Here is a 22416-nt window from a genome sequence, read left to right on the forward strand (position 1 = left end):
CCATTAAAAAACCGCCAACAATACTCCATTTACATCTCATGACTTGAATATTAACCAAGTATTACTGATATTGTTATTGTATGTGCTAACACAGACGGACTACTTATAGTGGCGCCGTGATCACAAGCGTGTGTACAATTTCAATATGATCATCTGGCGAGGTGTTTCCCCGCTTCCTTGCTCCCTGGAAGTTTATTCTAGATCATCAATCATGTCTTTCACCTGGATAGAAGAAGGCGGAGGACATATTCATACAAGTTGGTTCACTTTGACAGCCGATTAGGACCCGGAAATGTCGAGAACAACATGAAAAGACATGTGTGTGAGGATTATGAGTTATTCTTCATCTAAATGGGAATATATGAACATCCTAATGACAGCAGACATTGAACAGTATGTGAATATGTTTGTTGGCTCTCATGAAGTCTGCAGTGAGTAATAATCAGTGATGAAGAAAAGCTAAAAGCAAATGTATGCGTTTTTTAAATGATTGTGTCACGTATGCTTAAAATTATCAAAATATGTAAATATGAAATGTTATTATAAATGTCCTTGTTACTACATTACATATACATGTTTTATATAAATATACATCATGTATATAAAACCTTAATGGAGGTTTTGGATGTTGTTTTAAGGGCTTAATAGACAAAATAGAGTGGCCCCCCTCTGGCTTAATTGTAAACTGACTTTTGATCGCATTTATTTGATATTTAGAATGCATAATAAAAAATAAAAAACCTCCGTCGTCATGTATTTAATAAAGATTGTGAACTATTGGCAAAATTGAAAAAAATTGGAGTTCCACTTTAAGTATAATATGTATTTTGACAAAACAACTTTTGATAGACTTCATCTTCAATTCCTGCCTCATTAATGACACATTTTCACAAAAGTGAGACTTTGACTCTAGTAGTGTCAGAACACAACAGAGTATCGATGTCGCCGCAGCACGACAAGCTAACAAGACTGCAATAAACTATTTGGAGCTGTCTGACCAAAGTGGAGATTACATTTTTTTTTTTGCACTTCATCTTCGACAGTTTTGGCAGCCAATCTTCACCCCTACCAGCGGGGTGATTGGTTCGTCCTTTTTTGTGAAATTATACAATTTGACTCAAACTTAAATTTAATGAAATGCGTGTTTTGGAGTAATGTACATAGGCATGTAAGGTCTGCTGCTTTACCGTAAAATGTAATGTAAAGAGTCCTGTCATGAAACAATTCCACTGACATTTCAGACTCTTTTGAGTTACACGGTAGTACGAGACAAAGTATGTCCCTTTTATAGATTGATAATGGACTTGTACTTTTGTTATTAAATACGGGACAATTACGTTTTTCAAGGGACAATTGGCAACCTTGGCAAGCATAGTTTCTTGTCCTTTGTTTGCTGCCCATGTAGCATTCATGCTAGCGGTACCATCCTCACGTCCATGTTTCTTTTAAAATGCTATTTTAAACTTGATGTGCACCGATAATAAGACAGTTTGTCCCTGCAATACTAACTAATTGCCTCAGTTTTATCTAAAGTTCTTTTGGAATTAGTTTTGAATGGCGCAGAGCACATCGCACACAATAATAAGAATTATTTTCTTGTCCTTATGATCTATTTTTGGTTTATAAATTGATTGCATGCAAAGAATGTGTACCTTTTGTTTCCGTAAACAATTGTATTTTTATGGCAATTGTTTTATCCTATATACTAGCATAATGTCGGTATTATTTACTTCTTATCCTTATCAATGTGGAGCTGGTTTTTTTTTATGTTTAAAGGCCTACTGAAATGAAATGTTCTTATTTAAACGGGGATAGCCGGTCCATTCTATGTGTCATACTTGATCATTTCGCGATATTGCCATATTTTTGCTGAAATGATTTAGTAGAGAACATCGACGATAAAGTTTGCAACTTTTGGTCGCTGATAAAAAAGCCTTTCCTGTACCGGAAGTAGCGTGACGTCACAGGTTGTGGAGCGCCTCACATCTGCACATTGTTTACAATCATTCCCACCAGCAGCAAGAGCGATTAGGACCGAGAAAGCGACGATTACCCCATTAATTTGAGCGAGGATGAAAGATTTGTGGATGAGGAAAGTGACAGTGAAGGATTAGAGGGCAGTGGAAGCGATTCAGATAGGGAAGATGCTGTGAGAGGCGGGTGGGACCTGATAGTCAGCTGGGAATGACTAAAACAGTAAATAAACACAAGACATATATATATATATACTCTATTAGCCACAACACAACCAGGCTTATATTTAATATCCCACAAATTAGATAGATAGATAGTACTTTATTGATTCCTTCCCGCATAACAAACACCTCCCCCCTCCCGTCCATACAACCCACCAATACAACTCAAACACCCGCACAACACACTCAATCCCACAGCCCAAAGTACTGTTCACCTCCGTAAAGTTCATACAGCACATATATTTCCCCAAAGTTACGTACGCGACATGCACATAGCGGCACGCACGTACGGGAAAGCGATCAAATGTTTGGAAGCCAATGCTGCGTACTCACGGTAGCGCGTCTGCTATCCAACTCAAAGTCCTCCTGGTTGTGTTGCTGCAGCCAGCCGCTAATAAACCGATCCCACCTACAGCTTTCTTCTTTGCTGTCTTCATTTATCATTAAACAAATTGCAAAAGATTCACCAACACAGATGTCCAGAATACTGTGGAAATTTGCGATGAAAACAGACGACTTAATAGCTGGCCACAATGCTGTCCCAATATGTCCGCACAATCCGTGACGTCACACGCAAACGTCATCATAACGAGACATTTTCAGCAGAATATTTCGCGGGAAATTTTAAATTGCACTTTACTAATCTAACCCGGCCGTATTGGCATGTGTTGCAATTTTAAGATTTCATCATTGATATATAAACTATCAGACTGCGTGGTCGGTAGTAGTGGGTTTCAGTAGGCCTTTAATGTTGTGTTATTTGCAATGTATGAATATGTGTGTATCCCCTTTTGCTTTAATGTTGTACATGTATAAAATAGTTTTTGAAGTCTTAGATCCCAGGAATAATGTTGGCTGGTAGTGCTGCAGCTAATTAACCTGACTCGCCAGATCCTTGTAGTTCGCTGAGCTCCACACAAGGATCTGGGCTCGAGGGCAATGTAAACACCTTCAAGATAGCAAAAAATAATGAACCAATCAGGATCGCCGGGCGGGATTTCATAGATGTGACGTAGCGCCGAAGCAAAACAATGGCGGCACGCAGCGAGGAGTCGTGTGCTGACATTGATTCTGCTATTGCAAACTGCTTGGTCGAATCTATCGAATATTAATTATTTAAAAGATGAACAGAGAACTTTTCGCTCTGTCGTTATCCAATATGTCAGCTGTTCTGTTTTGGATTTCCCAGCGTCGCTCCCATCAACGTCACAGGTTGATTTCGATGTGAGTGGTTGAAGTAGCACGTCATTCAAGATAACGGACAAGTGGTTTATCCATCACATACAATTATTTTTTTACAAGGCGCCCCCACCTGAAATACATCTCCTATTGAGAAGTCCCAGATCCTTGTGTGGAGCTCAGCGAACTACAAGCATCTGGCGAGAGTCAAGTTAGCAGCTAATGGGGATCTTAGTAAACAAACGAACAAGAAACATGTAAAAATCGACAAAAATGATCAAATACAGTACTGTGTAAAATCTTTAAACCCCCTAGCTAATAGTAAGTATAAAACAAAGATATTTAGCAGGATTACACAAACAATGCAAGTTTTTTATTTTGCAAGGGTAACTACACACATGTCCCATAGGCCTTTGATGGACACCCGCACACACCACAGACCCCACACAGCCCACTTGAACCCTATCTATCATGTATTATGATATAACAGTACGTGACTGTAAACATCAATTTATTATTTTTAATATATATTTCTAAAAATGGTAGAACTGAAAATTATGTATGAGTGGTAATAAGTATTATTGTTCACCAAGGTAACATTTAAAATATTATATTTGTTGATCTTGATTTCACCAATAAATGTGATTGTATACACCAGTATGACTGAACACATTTAGTATGTGTGTAAACACGTCTGACACCATCTTCTTTTCTAATCCTGACCAGAATATGAGTTTGTAGCTCCATATGAGGTCGACCACCAAGGTGTGTACATCTCCCACAAGATTGCCCACCACCAACGCAGACGACGACGCAGATCGCTCTCTCCAGCTGCATCCTCGTCAAACGGCGATGGCGACAGTGAAACGACTCACATCCGCGTGAGCGGCTTGGGGCAAGACTTCCACATGGAGATGAAGGAGACCTCAAAGAGTCTGATTGCACCTGGCTTCATCATCCAGGTCCTGGGAATCAACGGCACCAAGAGCCTGAGGACTTACCACCAAGACGACCTCTGCTTTTACCAGGGGTCACTGAGGTCGAGGGTCAATTCGTCGGTGGCGCTGTCCACATGCACGGGGATGGTGAGTCTGAACGTGCCTGGGGTCGGATTGCAGGAAAGTTTGAATGAGAAGGCATCTGAGTGTTTCACCAAAACTCCATGGTCAGTACATCTAAAGTATGCAAAGAATGTGCCAGCATTTATGTTGATCAACTAACCAGAGGTGGTTATAATAGCCATACATTGTACTGTTACTTTAGAGCAGGTGTGCCCAAACGTTTGGCCTCAAAGGGTCAAGGGAAAATGTGTGTGTGTGTGCACAAAACAGATAGAAACGATTACACCATGTACTATAAAAGATGCACCTTATATGATGTTATAACCTCACTTACTAACATCCACGATCCACTCTTCCTTCACTCGTGAACAAGACTCCGAGGTACTTGAACTCCTCCACTTGGGGCAGGGTCTCCTCCGCAACCCGGAGATGGCACTCCACCCTTTTCCGGGCGAGAAACATGGATTCGGACTTGGAGGTGCTGATTCTCATCCCAGTCGCTTCACACTCAGCTGCGAACCGATCAAGCGAGAGCTGAAGATCCTGGCCAGATGAAGCCATCAGGACCACATCATCTGCAAAAAGCAGAGACCTAATCCTGCAGCCACCAAACCAGATCCCCTCAACGCCTTGACTGCGCCTAGAAATTCTGTCCATAAAAGTTATGAACAGAATCGGTGACAAAGGGCAGCCTTGGCGGAGTCCAACCCTCACTGGAAACGTGTCCGACTTACTGCCGGCAATGCGGACCAAACTCTGGCACTGATCATACAGGGAGCGGACCGCCACAATCAGACAGTCCGATACCCCAAACTCTCTGAGCACTCCCCACAGGACTTCCCGAGGGACACGGTCGAATGACTTCTCCAAGTCCACAAAACACGTGTAGACTGGTTGGGCAAACTCCCATGCACCCTCAAGGACCCTGCCGAGAGTATAGAGCTGGTCCACAGTTCCACGACCAGGACGAAAACCACACTGTTCCTCCTGAATCCGAGGTTCGACTATCCGGCGTAGCCTCCTCTCCAGCACACCTGAATAGACCTTACCGGGAAGGCTGAGGAGTGTGATCCCACGATAGTTAGAACACACCCTCCGGTTCCCCTTCTTAAAGAGAGGAACCACCACCCCGGTCTGCAAATCCAGAGGTACCGCCCCCGATGTCCACGCGAAGCTGCAGAGTCTTGTCAACCAAGACAGCCCCACAGCATCCAGAGCCTTAAGGAACTCCGGGCGGATCTCTTCCACCCCCGGGGCCTTGCCACCGAGGAGCTTTTTAACTACCTCAGCAACCTCAGCCCCAGAAATAGGAGAGCCCACCACAGATTCCCCAGGCACTGCTTCCTCATAGGAAGACGTGTTGGTGGGATTGAGGAGGTCTTCGAAGTATTCCCTCCACCGATCCACAACATCCGCAGTCGATGTCAGCAGAACACCATCCTCACCGTACACGGTGTTGATAGTGCACTGCTTCCCCTTCCTGAGGCGGCGGATGGTGGTCCAGAATCGCTTCGAAGCCGTCCGGAAGTCGTTTTCCATGGCTTCCCCGAACTCCTCCCATGTCCGAGTTTTTGCCTCCGCGACCGCCGAAGTCGCACACCGCTTGGCCTGTCGGTACATGTCCACTGCCTCAGGAGTCCTATGAGCCAAAAGAACCCGATAGGACTCCTTCTTCAGCTTGACGGCATCCCTCACCGCCGGTGTCCACCAACGGGTTCTAGGATTACCGCCACGACAGGCACCAACTACCTTGCGGCCACAGCTCCAATCAGCCGCCTCGACAATAGAGGTGCTGAACATGGTCCATTCGGACTCAATGTCCAGCACCTCCCTCGTGACATGTTCAAAGTTCTTCCGGAGGTGGGAATTGAAACTCTCTCTGACAGGAGACTCTGCCAGATGTTCCCAGCAAACCCTCACAATGCGTTTGGGCCTGCCAGGTCTGTCCGGCTACTAGCATATTGTTAGCTAAAATATCAATCAATCAATCAATCAATGTTTATTTATATAGCCCTAAATCACAAAAGTCTCAAATGGCTGCACAAGCCACAACGACATCCTCGGCACAGAGCCCACACAAGGGACGTCGATGTGAATGACTATGAGAAACCTTGGAGAGGACCGCATATGTGGGTAACCCCCCCTCTAAGTACAGTCCCTAGTGGATCTACAATTTACCACAATGTTTTTGTCAATGTTGTCTAGTTGGAAATGTAATTATTGTAGGCTGAAATGTGAACATTTCTACTGACACAGATGACAGCACTTGATATAAACATCGGTTGTCCTAGTTTGTAAAGTAAACATTAAAAAGGGGTACTACTTCTTCTGCCATCATGTCACTTTTTACAGTGTGTAGTTAGTGTGGGGTCACATGACTGCCAGCCTCCATTTAATTGGTTAAATGGAATCAAACATCTCTAGGGCTCACATTGGATTGGTGACTCAAAGTCATGTGATCGTGCCCACTGAAAGAAGCGTCTCTAACGAGGCAAATTAATTAACGTAATTCTGATGTAAATAAATACCCGCAATCAGAACTAAAGTTAATGTAACAAAGTAAAAGTAATGTTTCCTCTTCACAAAAATACTCAAGTAAAAGTAAAATGTTGCATTAAAACTACTCTGATAAGTACAATTTATCCCAAAAGTAAAAAAGCATTACTACTGACCAAGTGATTTATAACTGAGCCTATTTGTTAAATTTGTCGCATCTTGGGACCACTGATAGTGTAAACACAGCATTAGATGTCCTGCTGTGTTGGAGAAAAAAGAAGCATGTGATCCTTTCACATTTATTAAAGCTCTAGATTCCCACAGACACAATATACGAAACATTTAGAATTTGGAGATATTTAGGAAATTACAATGCAGATGCTGAGTTGATTAGTTAGGGTATAAATAGAAGGAAACTGGGATTTGGTTTGGATATGTAAATAAATCCATAAGCTTTGATTAAATAGAGAAAGATTTAAAACCTATGCATTTCACTTGATTAAAATGCGTGATTAATTTGGACAAAAGTGGATGCGCGAAATAGTGTAGATGTGTGTGTGTGCGTAAGCGTGTATGTGTGTGCGTGTGTGTGTGTGTGTACAGCTGATGCATTTGTAAGCTTATTGCTACCGAGACAAATCCTAGCCTCTATACCCTCGTTTTGTTCTGTGCAGACACTTGGCTGAATTTCAGTTTTTCTTGGTGGTCCTGTTTGCTGCATAAAAATAATGAGGGAATGACAATAATTGAGCTTAAGTGAAGCAGCTCCACCATAAGACCACAAGTTGCAATGTTAGTCCTCTTAGCATTCAAGAGAACAAAGGACTACATTAATACACGTGTAATCCGCTCAGCATTGAACTGACATTCACAATAGGCAGATCAATTACGCAGTTGTATTTTTTTCCAAGTTCAAATTGAAGTACAGAAGTCATTCCAATTATTTGTAGACAGTTTGAGCCAGTGTGACCACATTTCAATTTTGTTTTTGTTTTTTTAATTGATTTTATTGCAGTGGTTTTCAATGGATTCCGTGCTGGTCTTTGGTAGTTTGGGATTATCAGTGGGAAAACCACTGCCATTGTTATTTCCCTCAATAACCACAGAGAATAGCACTCCGGGGATGCGCTCTTTGTGTGTGTCAGCATTGAAAAACACTGAAAGATTCAATCAAAAGGCAGATGATGTCAAAAGTTATGCGACTAGCGCTAGAGCAAAGTACTACAAATGTATTTTGACTTATTGAAAAGGTCATCTTTAAGATGTTTCTAAAATTACGAATGTTTAGTATTACATGATGAGCCATTTTCTATTTTATATACCACTTGTCCTGTTTGGGATAGCTGGAGCCGACCCAAGCTGACTTTCAGCTGACTGATCACTGACGTTCACAGGCGAGTCAAGTCTTTTGAACGGATCTATTAAGTGAACGATGAGAACTGGTTTCGCAGTTACGAGTCGTTTTAAAAAAAATCTCCCAGGCCTGACTGGAATAGAAAATTAGTCCGAGTAAAAGGAAAGAGGCATTTGAAAACACATTTACGGTTAATTGTTCTGCTGTGGATTTGTAAAGTAGTTCAAATGTAAACACCAGCTATGGTAGAACTATTTCGCATTCACATTTTTAGCTTGTCCTAAATTGTATTTGAGTTTTGTTTATATTTCTATACACATACAGACATACTTATATTCATTATTTATATATGTTTGTGTATTGTTGATCCACAAAGTTTTAGAAATAGTGATTCCATTGTCAATGCACCAATAGTGTATATACTGTATTTGTTTGAAATATTCTGATACAAATCTTATAACTGCTGCCAGTAATTGTTTCCGTAATTGTTTTTCTTGATCTATAACTATGAGCCAGTCTTTTGAATGGCCCTTTGAAATAAATGGTTCCTTAGGATCCCGCCAACTCAAAAGAGCCATAATTCCCATCTCTACAGTTGAGTGGAATCTAACTGATACCAGCAGCATGAAACTCAGCGATGTGAACCACTAAACTATCAATAGCCCTTTATACGGTTTACCTTTAGTATAATACATTGCTACCATCTGTTTGGAAATAGTTTCTTTAGCTGGTCAAAAAAAAAGTTCACCAACCACAGCCTTGTACTTTAGTCAGGTAACTGACTAAAGTGTCCAAGACCAATATTGGTGTATGTGCAAATGTGCATACCCCTGACTTTCAAATTAAAATGTGAGACCATTCAGGTGTCCTCTTTTTGTAATTAACTATGCAAATCGGTTTACCATAATATGGCACAGAATGGATGGAGGTCGTTTAGAGAATGTTGCATTGGCTTGAAACTGAAAACACAGTGCTGTCTGATTAATGTTTTTACAGACTGACTGATTGAAGGAGAAGAAGGATTGGTCATTGTTAACCTGACTCTCGCCAGATCCTTGTAGTTCGCTGAGCTCCACACAAGGATCTGGGACTTCTCAATAGGAGATGTATTTCAGAAGGCGGGGCCTTGTAAAAAAATCATTGTATGTGATTGGATAATCCACTTGTCCGTTATCTTGAATGATGTGCTACTTCAACCACTCACATCGAAATCAACCCGTGACGCTGATGAGAGCGAAATCCAAAACAGAAAGCCGACATATTGGATAACGACAGAACGAAAAGTTCTCTGTTCATCTTTTACATAATTAATATTCGATCGAGTCGACAAAACAGTTGCAATAGCAGAATCAATGTCAGCACACGTCTCCTCGCTGCGTGCCGCCATTGTTGTTTGAATCAAACAGTCGCTTCGGCGTTACGTCATATCTATGAAATCCCGCCAGGCGATCCTGATTGGCTCATTATTTTTTGCTATCTCAAAGGAGTTTGCATTGCCCTCGATCCCAGATCCTTGTGTGGAGCTCAGCGAACTACAAGGATCTGGCGAGAGTCAGGTTAGGCCATTGTTACTTCCTAGGGGCTTTTTTTTTACTGCAGAACATGATTTATAAAGGACTATTGTGTCGTAAAGTTAATGTATACTGTGCATTGCCTTTGCAACTGCACCATGCTGGGTTTATTTACGCTTTCATGAAAGTAAGGACTTTAACTACAAAAGTTCTCACACTTAAAAGTGAAGAATGGATAGAATAAAATTGTCTAAAATAGTTGTCTATGGTGTGAACCTGTGCAGCAGCTGACACGAGTACCTAATATCAATCATTTTATAAGTCTATAACGGAAACCACTAATCACACTACCACTAATTACATGTTGGTGGAAAAGTTGAAAGATGCAGGCATTTTTGAATCTGTACCTTAAACCAGGTCTAGTTAACTGGAGGCTTGGGGGGCTAAATCCATCACAGGAATGACACCTCACCAGCCCCCAAGTTTAGTTCAAAACTTAAGAGAAAAAACATTTTTGCAGCAAATTCCAAAAAAATTCAAAAGAGTGCTCCTGTTGCATACCGGAACTTTGACAACATTGGCAGATCCTTACATTGACATTTTAACCTTGCTAGCAAACATAGAACACTGGCGTCCCAACTTGTGATTTACATAACTTAGGTGTTCCTCAAGGCACCTCATTAAGTCCTCTTCTCTTTAGCAGTTACAATTTGTTTTATTTAACAACAGTAAGGTGATGATGTTGCTTATTTACGTTAAATGCAGTCAGAAGTTGTTTGTTCAATTTCTTTAGTTTTACTAGTAGTGTTTCTTAAGGTTCAATTTTAGGTCCTCTCTTTTTCATCATTTGGGCTATTTAACTGGTGGCCAGCGAGTTCAGTTCAAAAACGTAAGCGAGACTCACATTTTTGCAGAACGTCCTTAAGAACAGCACAGTACTCCTGTAACTCTGACAAAATAAATAGACCAAAATCAAATGTCTACCGTAGAGGAAGCTGGTTCTCCGGAATATACACAAGAAGATAAATAGTGAAGGGAGAAGTCTGGTCCCACGGTCCTGAGGTTTCTGAAAATATGGCGCCCCAAAACAATTTGGTTGAATATCCCTGTCTTGTGTAATTGGCTAAAGCTTGAAGTGGGCAAAGAGAGGTAAGAGACATGGACATTGTCTTTTTTATACATTTGAACAAAATACTGTATAAGTGCGTGTCTGTGACTTCTGAGTATGATCTGAGCAAGTGTTCCCCACATGGTAACTTTCATTTAAGTCTGAGCTGCTGACAAAATGCTTGCATTGCTGTGGTTTTATTTAATTATTTACTTTGCTCTTTGGTGTCTTTTAATGATCCGAGTCGTATATTTGTTTTTATTGTTTTATATTTCAACAGAAAGTGAGTCAATAATCGATAAAGACAGGATGTATGCAGTGGAAGATTAATGTTGTGCAGTATGTGAGATCACAGCGGCCTCCACATTGTTTTTTTATTTTCAGATGATAATTTACTTGCCTGACACAACATCCTTTGATGGGTTGACAACCTGGAAAGATGAAAAGAAGATAGTAAATAGCGCTTATGGTGGGGTAAGCTGTACAAATGTTCTTACCTAACATTTATTTGCCCCAAAATTTACATGAAAAATCCAGAATCACCAAGTTGTTTTTTATTCCTTCCTACAGCCCAATACTATTCTGTGCCAAAAGATAAAGGCTAGGTGTCTTCCACAAATCACTTGTGCTTTCCTCTTGTAAAAGGACGGGTGTGTTTCTTGCTGCAGGGCTCATATTGGTCGTAATGACGGAATGGTGCCTGCTCTTTCATTGTCTAGGATTCCCAGGAATATTCACAATGAGCCTTATGAAGTGAGTGATACAGATTTGAAAATAAGAGGACTGACTGCTGCTGTCAATTCGCGAAACATGCACAATTAATCAAATGTTCTTAAAGTCAGTGGGAAACATTTGTTGATGGGTCTCCAAGTAGTCTAATGTGTTTTCAGGGGTGAGCCAACTATGGTGTATTGCAATGACATAAGCACAAAGCACTGTTAAAATGCATTAACTTTAATATTGTCAACTTTTATTATTGTTAATTTGTACCAGTTGTTCTGCAGAATATATCTGTCGTAATTATGTTCAAACAACTGTGGCACTTTCACTACCAGTTCAGCATGTTTTTGATGTATAGGGTATGACAAAAGAGGACTACACACATGGTCAGGTGCACATTTTAACACAATGAATACTTCCTTACTAAGTTCCGTTTTTTAGCAACCCTCCCACCCCTTCCTGTTGCTGCTTGTCTGGATGTGTCTGACTCCATAGATTCCAGCTGTTTGTGCCCTCCCAAGTAGTGTTTCAGCATTTTATGACTGCTATTTGCACCTCGTAGAGTGCAGTGTGTAATCTGATGACTTTGCTATTTAAGAAAGGCAATGGAGTGACCTAATCTCTTAACATAGGGCCTTGGTTTGAGAAGGAGTGGATGCATGTTTTTTTGTAAAAGACAGTGCTTAAACATAGTCTCAACATAGTAGGACTTCAGAACAAGGTGCCTGGAAAAATACAATTGGTACTTACAATTTGCAGTTGTTTGCCCACTTGCTAACTTCCAAAAAAATAGATTTGTGGTGGTTGTTGACAAAAGAATCCCCAACGATACACTGTATAATGCAGAGGTGTGGATTTGAGTTGACATCAGTGACTCGGGATTTGACTCTGACTTTTGTCTGATGGCGGTAAAATACTTTACCGTGAATTCAGTATTTGCTCTTTCTACTATATACTTGTGTTGACATTTTTGACATGAATCGTATTCACGCAACAGAAAACTACAGTGGCCGAGAACACAACAACACAGCAACTTTAAGCCACAACTGTGTTAATGCCGCATGTCAGCTGTTGACACAATCTCAAAATGCAGAGAAGGCAGGCAAAAAGCAGGCAGGAGGTCCCTTTATTAGGTAGAAGGCAGAAGAAAAGTAACAGGTCTAGCAGGAACTCAGAAGACAACAGAACATTTTGGCATATAGAAGATAATGAACCAGCACTGAAAGAGGGAACACTACAGGAACCTTTACAGGAACTTTCCTATTTACTTGGGTAAATAAAGTTCCCCCTATGTTTCCCACAAAAACTACCAAGGTAGATTTCGTTTTTCAGGTATTTTTCAAGGTTCCTGCCAGCTCGGTTGGACTTTTATAAGATTACTAGAACCTTATCGGGAGCGTTCCTAAAACGTATTTTTCGAACACAGGACCACTATTTACAGAATGCTACAATACTTGATTATTTCCCATTGTTTGGGTATTTCCATTACAACAAACTTGACTACGGCGAAAAAGATGAACGAAAGGAACTTTCGCCTTGCAGGAACTTTTGCGTGGCATCTTTGTGCTGAAAAACGCTCATCAGTGGAAATATCTTGCGTTGTTTTTACTTAGCCGTAGTCTTTAAATTACATGCATTTTATTGTTTATTATTTTTTACAAACTTAATTTCAATAGGCAAAGCTAAGAAAGGTGAACAGATTATTTTAAACATATTTATAGTGCTGTATGTCTATGAAGGTTCTCATTCATCCAGGTCATTGTCATCTCAGGGCATTCAATCGATCGCAACTGGACTGCTCATAGACTTAGATTGGTCAGATCTAGTTCTATAGACTTAGATAAGTCAGATGTAGTCCAATCTAAATCCAATCTGCCAATGAGTGGTCCTATATTCCGCTCAGAAAATCCAATAAATAACCATCCAAAGAGTGCCAACAATACTCCATTTACATTTTCGTAACTTGAATATTACCCAAGTATTAATGATATTGTTATGATAAGTGCTAATGCAGACGTACTATTATTAGCGGCGCCCTGATCACTACAATGTGTCCCTATGTTTACATCGAGTGTTTCCTCTCTTCCCTGCTCCCTGGAAGTTTATTGTTGATCATAAACCAGACCTGGGCATTCTGCGGCCCGCGGGCCGCATCCGGCCCTTTGTGCGTCCCTGTCCGGCCCGCGTGAGGCCAATTATAAATTACAAAATACATTTTAAAAAGTATCTATGTCGAGTGTGCAATACAACGGTGCTGCTTTTGTTTTGAAAATCGTTATTTGTATTACTTCCGTGTGGACGTATGCGTGTGCGTGATTGTGAGTGAATGTGAACAGCTGCAATCACAAATGACAAAATAAAGTTGAAAAAACATCTATGTCGTGCGCGCAATACAACTGTGCTGCTTTTATTTTGAAAAGTATTATTTATGGGCGTGTGTCCGTGTGTAACCTGCGAGTGAAGGTGCACAGCGACAAGTGATGCACGGTTTACACCCGAGACGCTAAAAAGAGAAAAGTTGATGACGAATGGCGTGTTTTCAACAAGACACGGACTGCCAAGCAACGTTCCCTCTAAGGTGCGTGCCTGCGCAATTGCGCACTGCTCAAGCGTCCGCTGCGCACAGCAAATATATGCCGCGCACCAAATCAAATCCCATCTGAATTCTAAACAAAATAAACACATGTATTCTATGTAATTGTGCAATGCAACTCTGAGTGACAGTGACAACAAGCGGCCCTAACAGTGTTCGTCAACACCGTTCAATTGAACACCGTTCAATTATTGTAACGTCTATCGAGATGCTTCGAGGACAGGAATTATATTGATCACTTTATTGAGCAAAACTGTTTATATTCGGACATAACCACACCAAAAACATGAGTAAAACACTTCTATCTCGAAAAACTAGTCATTTTCTGCCGTACAAACCAGGCCAAAACCAACTTGTCATCTGTCACCAACACGCATAGCATTAAGCCACTGGTGCGTTTATGGCCACACAAAAAGTCGGACAACTAAAACACCACACAAAGTTACACTATGACTCCTCAGTCATACGTGTGCTTATTTTACTGTCATTTATTATTAATGTTAATTTATTTATATTAGTCATGGAATGCTGTTACACACACTATGTTGAAGTATTACTATTATTATTAATTATTATTATTATTATTATTATTATTATTATTATTTATCTTACGGTATATATCAAAAATAATATTGAGCAAAATTTAATTGAAATATTGTCGATGTGGCCCTCCAGCAGTGCTCGGGTTGCTCATGCGGCCCCCGGTAAAAATTAATTGCCCACCCCTGTCATAAACCATGCATCTCACCTGAAAAGTAGATGCTGGATGTAATCCGACAAGTTGGTATACGTTGGCAGCCATTCAGAACCCGGAATTGGCGAGAACGAAACAAAAAGACGTTTGGTCAAAGTAAAATGTGAGCTATTAATGGAAAAAATATTTAATGTAAAAACGATCCAAAAAAACATTGATAAAAGCTTATTTCCAGGTCAAAGGAGAGTGTGGGAGTACTTCATGTTGTGTATAAATGTCATTTACATGCGCATTTGTGCATAATTGCTAAAGTTGTGTTTTTATTGTTAACATATATGCTGTTATTTGTTACCCTGCATATAAGTAGTTCTTGTGTGTAAATATTTGACTTTCCTGTTTTCGCGCCATATTATTTATTTTAAACCATCAGTCTTGTATCTAGTCACTCATAAATCAGTTCCTTTGCAATGATTATAAGATGAAAGCACAAACAATGACACATCTTCCTATGAGCAAGCAGTGCCTGGGGAATCTGTGGTGGGCTCTCCTATTTCTGAGGCTGAGGTTGCCAAGGTAGTTAAAAAGCTCCTCTGTGGCAAGGCCCAGGGGGTGGATGAGATCCGCTCAGAGTTCCTTAAGGCTCTGGATGCTGTGGGGCTGTCTTGGTTGACAAGACTCTGCAGCATTGCGTGGACATCGGGGGCAGTGCATCTGGATTTGCAGACCGGGGTGGTGGTTCCTCCCTTTAAGAAGGGGAACCGGAGGGTGTGTTCCAACTATCGTGGGGTCACACTCCTCAGCCTTCCCGGTAATGTCTATCTAGGTGTACTGGAGAGGAGACTACGCTGGATAGTCGAACCTCGGATTCAGGAGGAACAGTATGTTTTTTGTCCTGGTCGTGGAACTGACTTTGACTTTGAATCAAGTCTTTTTATTCTCATGCAGCGATTGCTTTCCAGCAATATATGTTTTTTCTTCTCAGTCTCGCGTCTCTCGCCCTCGCTCCAACTCCAACTCCCCTGCCTTGTCCCGGCCGCTGCTAATAAAGGCGACAGGTGATTAGATAACAAGGACCACCTGGGCCATCTACTCACCTGTCGCTGTCTTCGAGGCCGGTCCTTGCACACCCCGTTTCGCGGCAGGCCCGCAGGCCACGCCCCCCTCCACAATTACATTTTGGAATAGGGCTGTAACATAACATGTGGGAAAAGTGACGCGCTGTGAGTACTGTAGATCTCCATACTCATCCATCTTAATGTGGATTTATTATGCAAAACTAACTTTTCCTACCTAATGGTACTTGCCTTTGTGTATTTGGGATCCCTATAACTCCAGAAAATTTGAAATTAAATGGTGGAGGATTGCAAAAATATTTATAAAAATCATCTTGCCTTCCTTCCTGCTTCCTCCAAGCGAGCCAATTCGAATTTGCCCCGCCCTGTGATTAAGCCGATATCTCCATATATGGTAGAAATTTGAAGTCCGACGTTGTGGTCAATAAGCACTTTTTTTTCTCTATCCTCTTGTTGTGGGGAAGACTGACTTGTACTTGCACATGCAAAGTAACATAGAGTTCAAATGTATATATGTCAGCAGATTTGCTATTGAAGCTCTAAAAACGACAAGATGGCTGGCAGGGAGAAGACACTGTCGAAGTGGAGGCACGTAAATAAGAAGTTGGTCTGTTAAACATAATCCCTGCAATATTTTCACCAAAGGACCGCAATTACATATTATGTAGACAACAAGAAAGTGTTTTAAAGTTTTTTTCTCACTGAATCTGGATTCGGAATGGATTTGTCTTAGTTGCAGTTTGACTGCTCTTGGTTTCACAAGATTGATACTAAAACACCTATTGTTGCATTTTGTTCTTCTTAAAGGGCCTCGAAGTTTGTAATCATCTGGTAAAGTACCGGGCCTGACAGTAAATATGTTTGTAAATATATTTCTTTGTCGCCATTATCTTTCGTCTGTCAAACACGACTACTGTAGACTGGCAAATGATAATCATTATCTGACATGGAAATACTCTGAAACATGTAACTACTCTCCCATCATCTTATGGCACCCAAAGTATGGTGTAAAGGTCCTTGTAAGGTCTTTACTACTGACACAAATGCATGCCTTATTGATAGTCTTTAGCATTGTTTCCACTGTATGTACGAGGAATGATGTTAGACTGCTTATATTTTCAGCCGACACAAAAAAGGGCAAGACCTCAAACAAGATACTGTATCAGATGCAGGCTACACAATTTTATTTTTTTCAATTATTTCCATATGTCCACAGACAGACGCTGACAGTCAATGTTCATTAAATGAGAGAAGTCAGTATCCAAAAATAGCAATACCCTGGCATGACTGACATATGACATCTTCAAACACTTGTGTATATCCACACATAGTAACATGCATACTATGCATACTAAGGTTTCTGCTGACCTGCAAATCCAGACATGCATGCTGTACATACACACTGTAGGTCAGATGACAATTTTTTTGCTGCTACTATGGAAGGCTGTTACTCTTTTGATAAGGAATTCACACTTCACCCACATATCAAGGTGGTATAATGAGCTAGCATCCAAGTATAAGTATTTTCGAATAAACACACCGGTGGAATTTCTTCATATTACTTGATACAAAGTATCCTCAAAAACATGATATACTACTTAGTTTTTTTCAATCAGTGGGCATTTTTGTGTGATGTTATTTAAAGCAACTAAAGTCAACTTAGAACATATTACAGTTTAAGGATACATACCACGCATCCTACCATCAGTCTCTTTTTATCTGACAACCTTATTCCGATTTTGAGATACGGTCTAACCCTGTGCAGCAAAACAGATGTTGAACATGAAGAAACACAGCCAGTAATTGAGGCGCGCCAAGTTGAATCTTGACTAATTGCCGCCAGAGACAGATAGGGAGGTTAGAGGAATAGCTGGAGAAGGTTGGTATGTTTGTGGGGAATATATGACTGTTGGCCTTTAGGCTACTTTCCAGGCCTGGTTGGAGATGTAGGATGCTTGTGTTTTAAAAAATCATAAATATAAGATCATTAGGATTGTGATATTTTTATGTCTTCCCTGTACGTCAGGTGTGTCGAAAATGGGGTCATTCTCCTCCTACCGTTTATTTCTTAATGCCCTTCAGCAGAATTGATTGATAGTTGATAGGTTATATTAGGATCAGGGATTACATTATGCTGCCGACTCCAATCACCCATAAATGAGATTGTTCGATGCCAATACCAATCAAATGTATTAACTGTACATTTTTAAATGTATTTATAGTGAGTGGTATTGACAGTATAACAATATCAACAAATTATTCAAACAAGTTCCTTATTATCAATTTTTTCATACAATTGTTTGAGCCAAACAAAGTCAATAGTACACTATAACTAAACAAAAGCAAAAACTGCCATCTAATACTCATTTAAATCCATGGGTTTTGCCCTCAGAGGTCATCATGTGTACAGGGACTTATTCCCTGAATTTGTAAACATGAACAAAAACAAAAAAACCTGATTTTGAGAAAATAAAATTATAATTCTATATCACTCTATTATCGATTATATACTACTTTTGGTCTCGACATCACCAATTTATGGATCAATCCGCCCTTACCTGACGTGTTGTCTACTTCTGCCGCGACAATGCTGACATATGGTTGTTGTTATATTATCCTCTCTGAAGACTCTTATTTATCTACTGGCTAATTTTGTGTTAATATCTGATGGCTTTTTACTGTAACGCGGTTCCATTTACACTTCTTACACTTTACTAAGCATTTATTTCTTGGTGTTGTTTAAAGGGGAACTGCACTTTTTTTTGCAATTTTGCCTAGCGTTCACAATCATTATGAGAGATGGATGTTATTTTTTTAATGCATTATAAATATTAAATAAACGCGATCAAAAGTGTGCTTACAATGGAGCATATGGGAGCCGCTCAATTCTGCCTATAAAGCCCTTAAAAAACATCCAAACACCTCCATTGAGGTTTTATATACATGATGTATGTATGTATGTAATGTAGCAATGGCCGCAGTTATAATAACACTTACTGTTGATGTACTTTGATAATTTTAAGCAAATTTAGACACCATTTCCGTGTCTAAATTGGCTGTCAAAATGTACCAACCTGTCGGATTACATCCTCAGCCATCTACTTTCCAGGTGACAGGCAAGATTCAATAAACTTCCAAGGAGCAAGGAAAGAAGGAAAAAGCATACCACTCGATGATGTAAACATCACACGGTAGTGATCACGGTGCTGCTATAATTTTTTTGTTTACATTAGTGCTTATAATAACAATATTACTAATATTTGGTTAATATTCAAGTCACGAAATGTAAATGGAGTATTGTTGGCGCTTGTTGGATGGTTAGTTCTTGGATTTTTATGGGCGGAATAGAGGACGTCCCATTGGCTCCGCTGTAAGCGGACGTTTATTGACGCTTATTTAATATTTAGAATGCAATTTAAAAAATCCACCCGTCGTCATGTCTTTCATAATGATTGTAAACGATGGGCAAAATTCCCCAAAAAGTGTTGTTCCCCTTTAAAGCTAGCTTTGCTATTAGCATACCTGCTCCTGGCTTGCTATCAGTGTGTAACAGACCTGGGCATTCTGCGGACCGCGGGCCACATCCGGCCCTTTGTGCATCCATGTCCGGCCCGCGTGAGGCCAATCATAAATTACAAAATACATTTTAAAAAGTATCTATGTCGAGTGTGCAATACAACGGTGCTGCTTTTGTTTTGAAAAGCGTTATTTGTATTACTTCCGTGTGGACGTATGCGCGTGCGTGATTGTGAGTGAATGTGAACAGCTGCAATCACAAATTAAAAAATAAAGTTGAAAAAACATCTATGTCGTGCGTGCAATACAGCTGTGCTGCTTTTATTTTGAAAAGTGTTATTTATGGGCGTATGTCCGTGTGTAACCTGTAAGTGAAGGTGCACAGCGACAAGTGATGCACGGTTTACACCCGAGACGCTAAAAAGAGAAAAGTTGATGACGAATGCCGTGTTTTCAACAAGACATGGACTGCCAAGCAACGTTCCCTCTAAGGTGCGCAATTGCGCACTGCTCAAGCGTCCTCTGCGCACAGCAAATATATGCCGCGCACCAAATCAAATCCCATCTGAATTCTAAACAAAATAAACACATGTATTCTGTGTAATTTTGCAATGCAACTTTGAGTGACAGTGACAACAAGAGGCCCTAACGGTGTTCGTCAACACTGTTCAATTGAACACCGTTCAATTATTGTAACGTCTATTGAGATGCTTCGAGGCCAGGAATTATATCGATCACTTTATTGAGCAAAACTGTATATTCGGCCATAACCACACCAAAAACATGAGTAAAACACTCCTATCTCGAAAAACTAGTCATTTTCTGCCGTACAAACCAGGCCAAAACCAACTTGTCATCTGTCACCAACACGCATACCACTAAACCACTGGTGCGTTTATGGCCACACAAAAAGTCGGACAACCCAAACACCACACAAAGTTACATTATGACTCCTCAGTCATACATGTGCTTATTTTACAGTCATTTATTATTAATGTTAATTTATTTATATTAATCATGGAATGCTGTAACTAGAGAAAGTTACAGGAATGCACACTTCATCCTATGCTTACATTTCATTGTGCAACATGAGGATGTTTAAGGGGAACTAAATGTGATCTCTGAAAGGGGTAAAAATGATTTCCAAAGCAGTGCTTTTGGTATAAAGTTAAGTTAGGTTAAATGAAAGTATTATTATTGTTATTATTATTATTGTTATTATTATTATTATTATTATTTATCTTACGGTATATATCAAAAATAATATTGAGCAAAATGTAATTGAAACATTGTCGATGTGGCCCTCCAGCAGTGCTCGGGTTGCTCATGCGGCCCCCGGTAAAAATTAATTGCCCACCCCTGGTGTGTAACGTGTTTATCTTGTTTCTCCAGTAATCATAATACTTGATAATGATTATTGATATACTAAGAATTGCAGTTAATTTGCCACAATGGAGGTGATTATTAGATTATTATTAATTTAGGGGAGCGGCTCTACACTGTGCATGGAGATACATAATTAGCTCCGAGCTTGTCAATAAATAGTCAGTCAGAGGGATCAGGGTTTGTGATTGACATTAAAAGGCATCAATCCGCAATAGCAGTGTGCACGCTTTGAGTCTCTAGAAAAAAGTGCTGTATAATTATAATGAATTATAATTATAATTATTATTATTAATAACAGCAATCACATACTTTTTCATGAAATCGTCCATTACTGATTGGTGGCCGATGGAGCGGCACACCCGTAATAATATAATGATATTATTAGATGTTACACAAATGTGTCACCTATAACATAACGCTAAAATGTTGCTGTTTTGTTCAAATTGCTGAGAATATATTGACCTACGTTTTTGTATTTTAGATGCACAAACTGTATCAAAGTGACTTCCTGTATCCTTTTTCTGCATGCGGCCCTCGTGTAAAACCCTGCTGTACATAGTCACCAGACACAACCTTAGGTACACTTGCCGGTTACAGAGCTAATCCTCTTAGGATAACTGGACTTTGCCTCTTGCTCCCAGACAGGTTTGATCCGCACTCAGGATGCAGACTACTTCCTGAGGCCAGTATCCCGCGACGTTGCCCATAGAGAGAACTTCACAGCACCTCCCAGCCACCAGCCACACATCCTTTACAAGAATGACGGGAACTTTCGCAAAGAGGACAGAGGCCATCACTCTCGGGTGCTTCAGAAGAGATCCCCAGATTCAGCTGCTCACAAGTCAGATCGGAGCTTAACTACCAAAAGCCAAAACGACTCACAGACAAATGAAGACCTGCAGGGAAACCAGCAAAGTGAACCTCTCAGCAGTAATGACAGACATGATCAGCAGCAGGACCAACATGCCGGAAGTGATTACCATAATGACCATTGGCAAGATGATGACTACACGCACAAAGACAGGCAGAGGCAGCACTTCTGCGGAAGACGGAAGAAATGTATGTAAGGGAATTTTTTTCATTATATTAAGTGACAACATTTTAATACATTCTCATTGAAGTAATAGTTATATAATATTTGAAAAATACATTTTGTCAGTATTAACAGTTTAAGTGGATGGAATCTTTACTGTGCCCTTGCTTAGCCTGCTCAGTGGCCTTGTGGTTTGAGTTTCCGCCCTGAGATCGGTAGGTCGTGAGTTCAAACCCCGGCCGAGTCATACCAAAGACTATAAAAACGGGACCCATTACCTCCCTGCTTGGCACTCAGCATCAAGGGTTGGAATTGGGGGTTGAATCACCAAAATGATTCCCGAGCGCGGCCACCGCTGCTGCTCACTGCTCACCTCCCAGGGGGTGGAACAAGGGGATGGGTCAAATGCAGAGGGTAATTTCACCACACCTAGTGTGTTTGTGACTATCAGTGGTACTTTAACTGAAATGAATAGTGTCAATGCCCAATAAGAGAAC

General features: G+C 40.4%; 1 protein-coding gene across 1 annotated transcript in view; it reads left to right on the forward strand.

The window, feature by feature from the left end:
- LOC133659655 (A disintegrin and metalloproteinase with thrombospondin motifs 16) overlaps positions 1-22416 on the forward strand; it is a 107098-nt gene that overhangs the window by 6660 nt on the left and 78022 nt on the right. The window contains exons 3-4 of the mRNA XM_062062240.1: positions 4101-4459; positions 21528-21945. Coding sequence (XP_061918224.1) covers positions 4101-4459; positions 21528-21945 — 777 coding nt within the window. The remainder of the gene's footprint in view (positions 1-4100; positions 4460-21527; positions 21946-22416) is intronic.

This window comes from Entelurus aequoreus, linkage group LG11 (assembly GCF_033978785.1).
Source record: "Entelurus aequoreus isolate RoL-2023_Sb linkage group LG11, RoL_Eaeq_v1.1, whole genome shotgun sequence".
In the NCBI taxonomy this organism is placed as follows: domain Eukaryota; kingdom Metazoa; phylum Chordata; class Actinopteri; order Syngnathiformes; family Syngnathidae; genus Entelurus; species Entelurus aequoreus.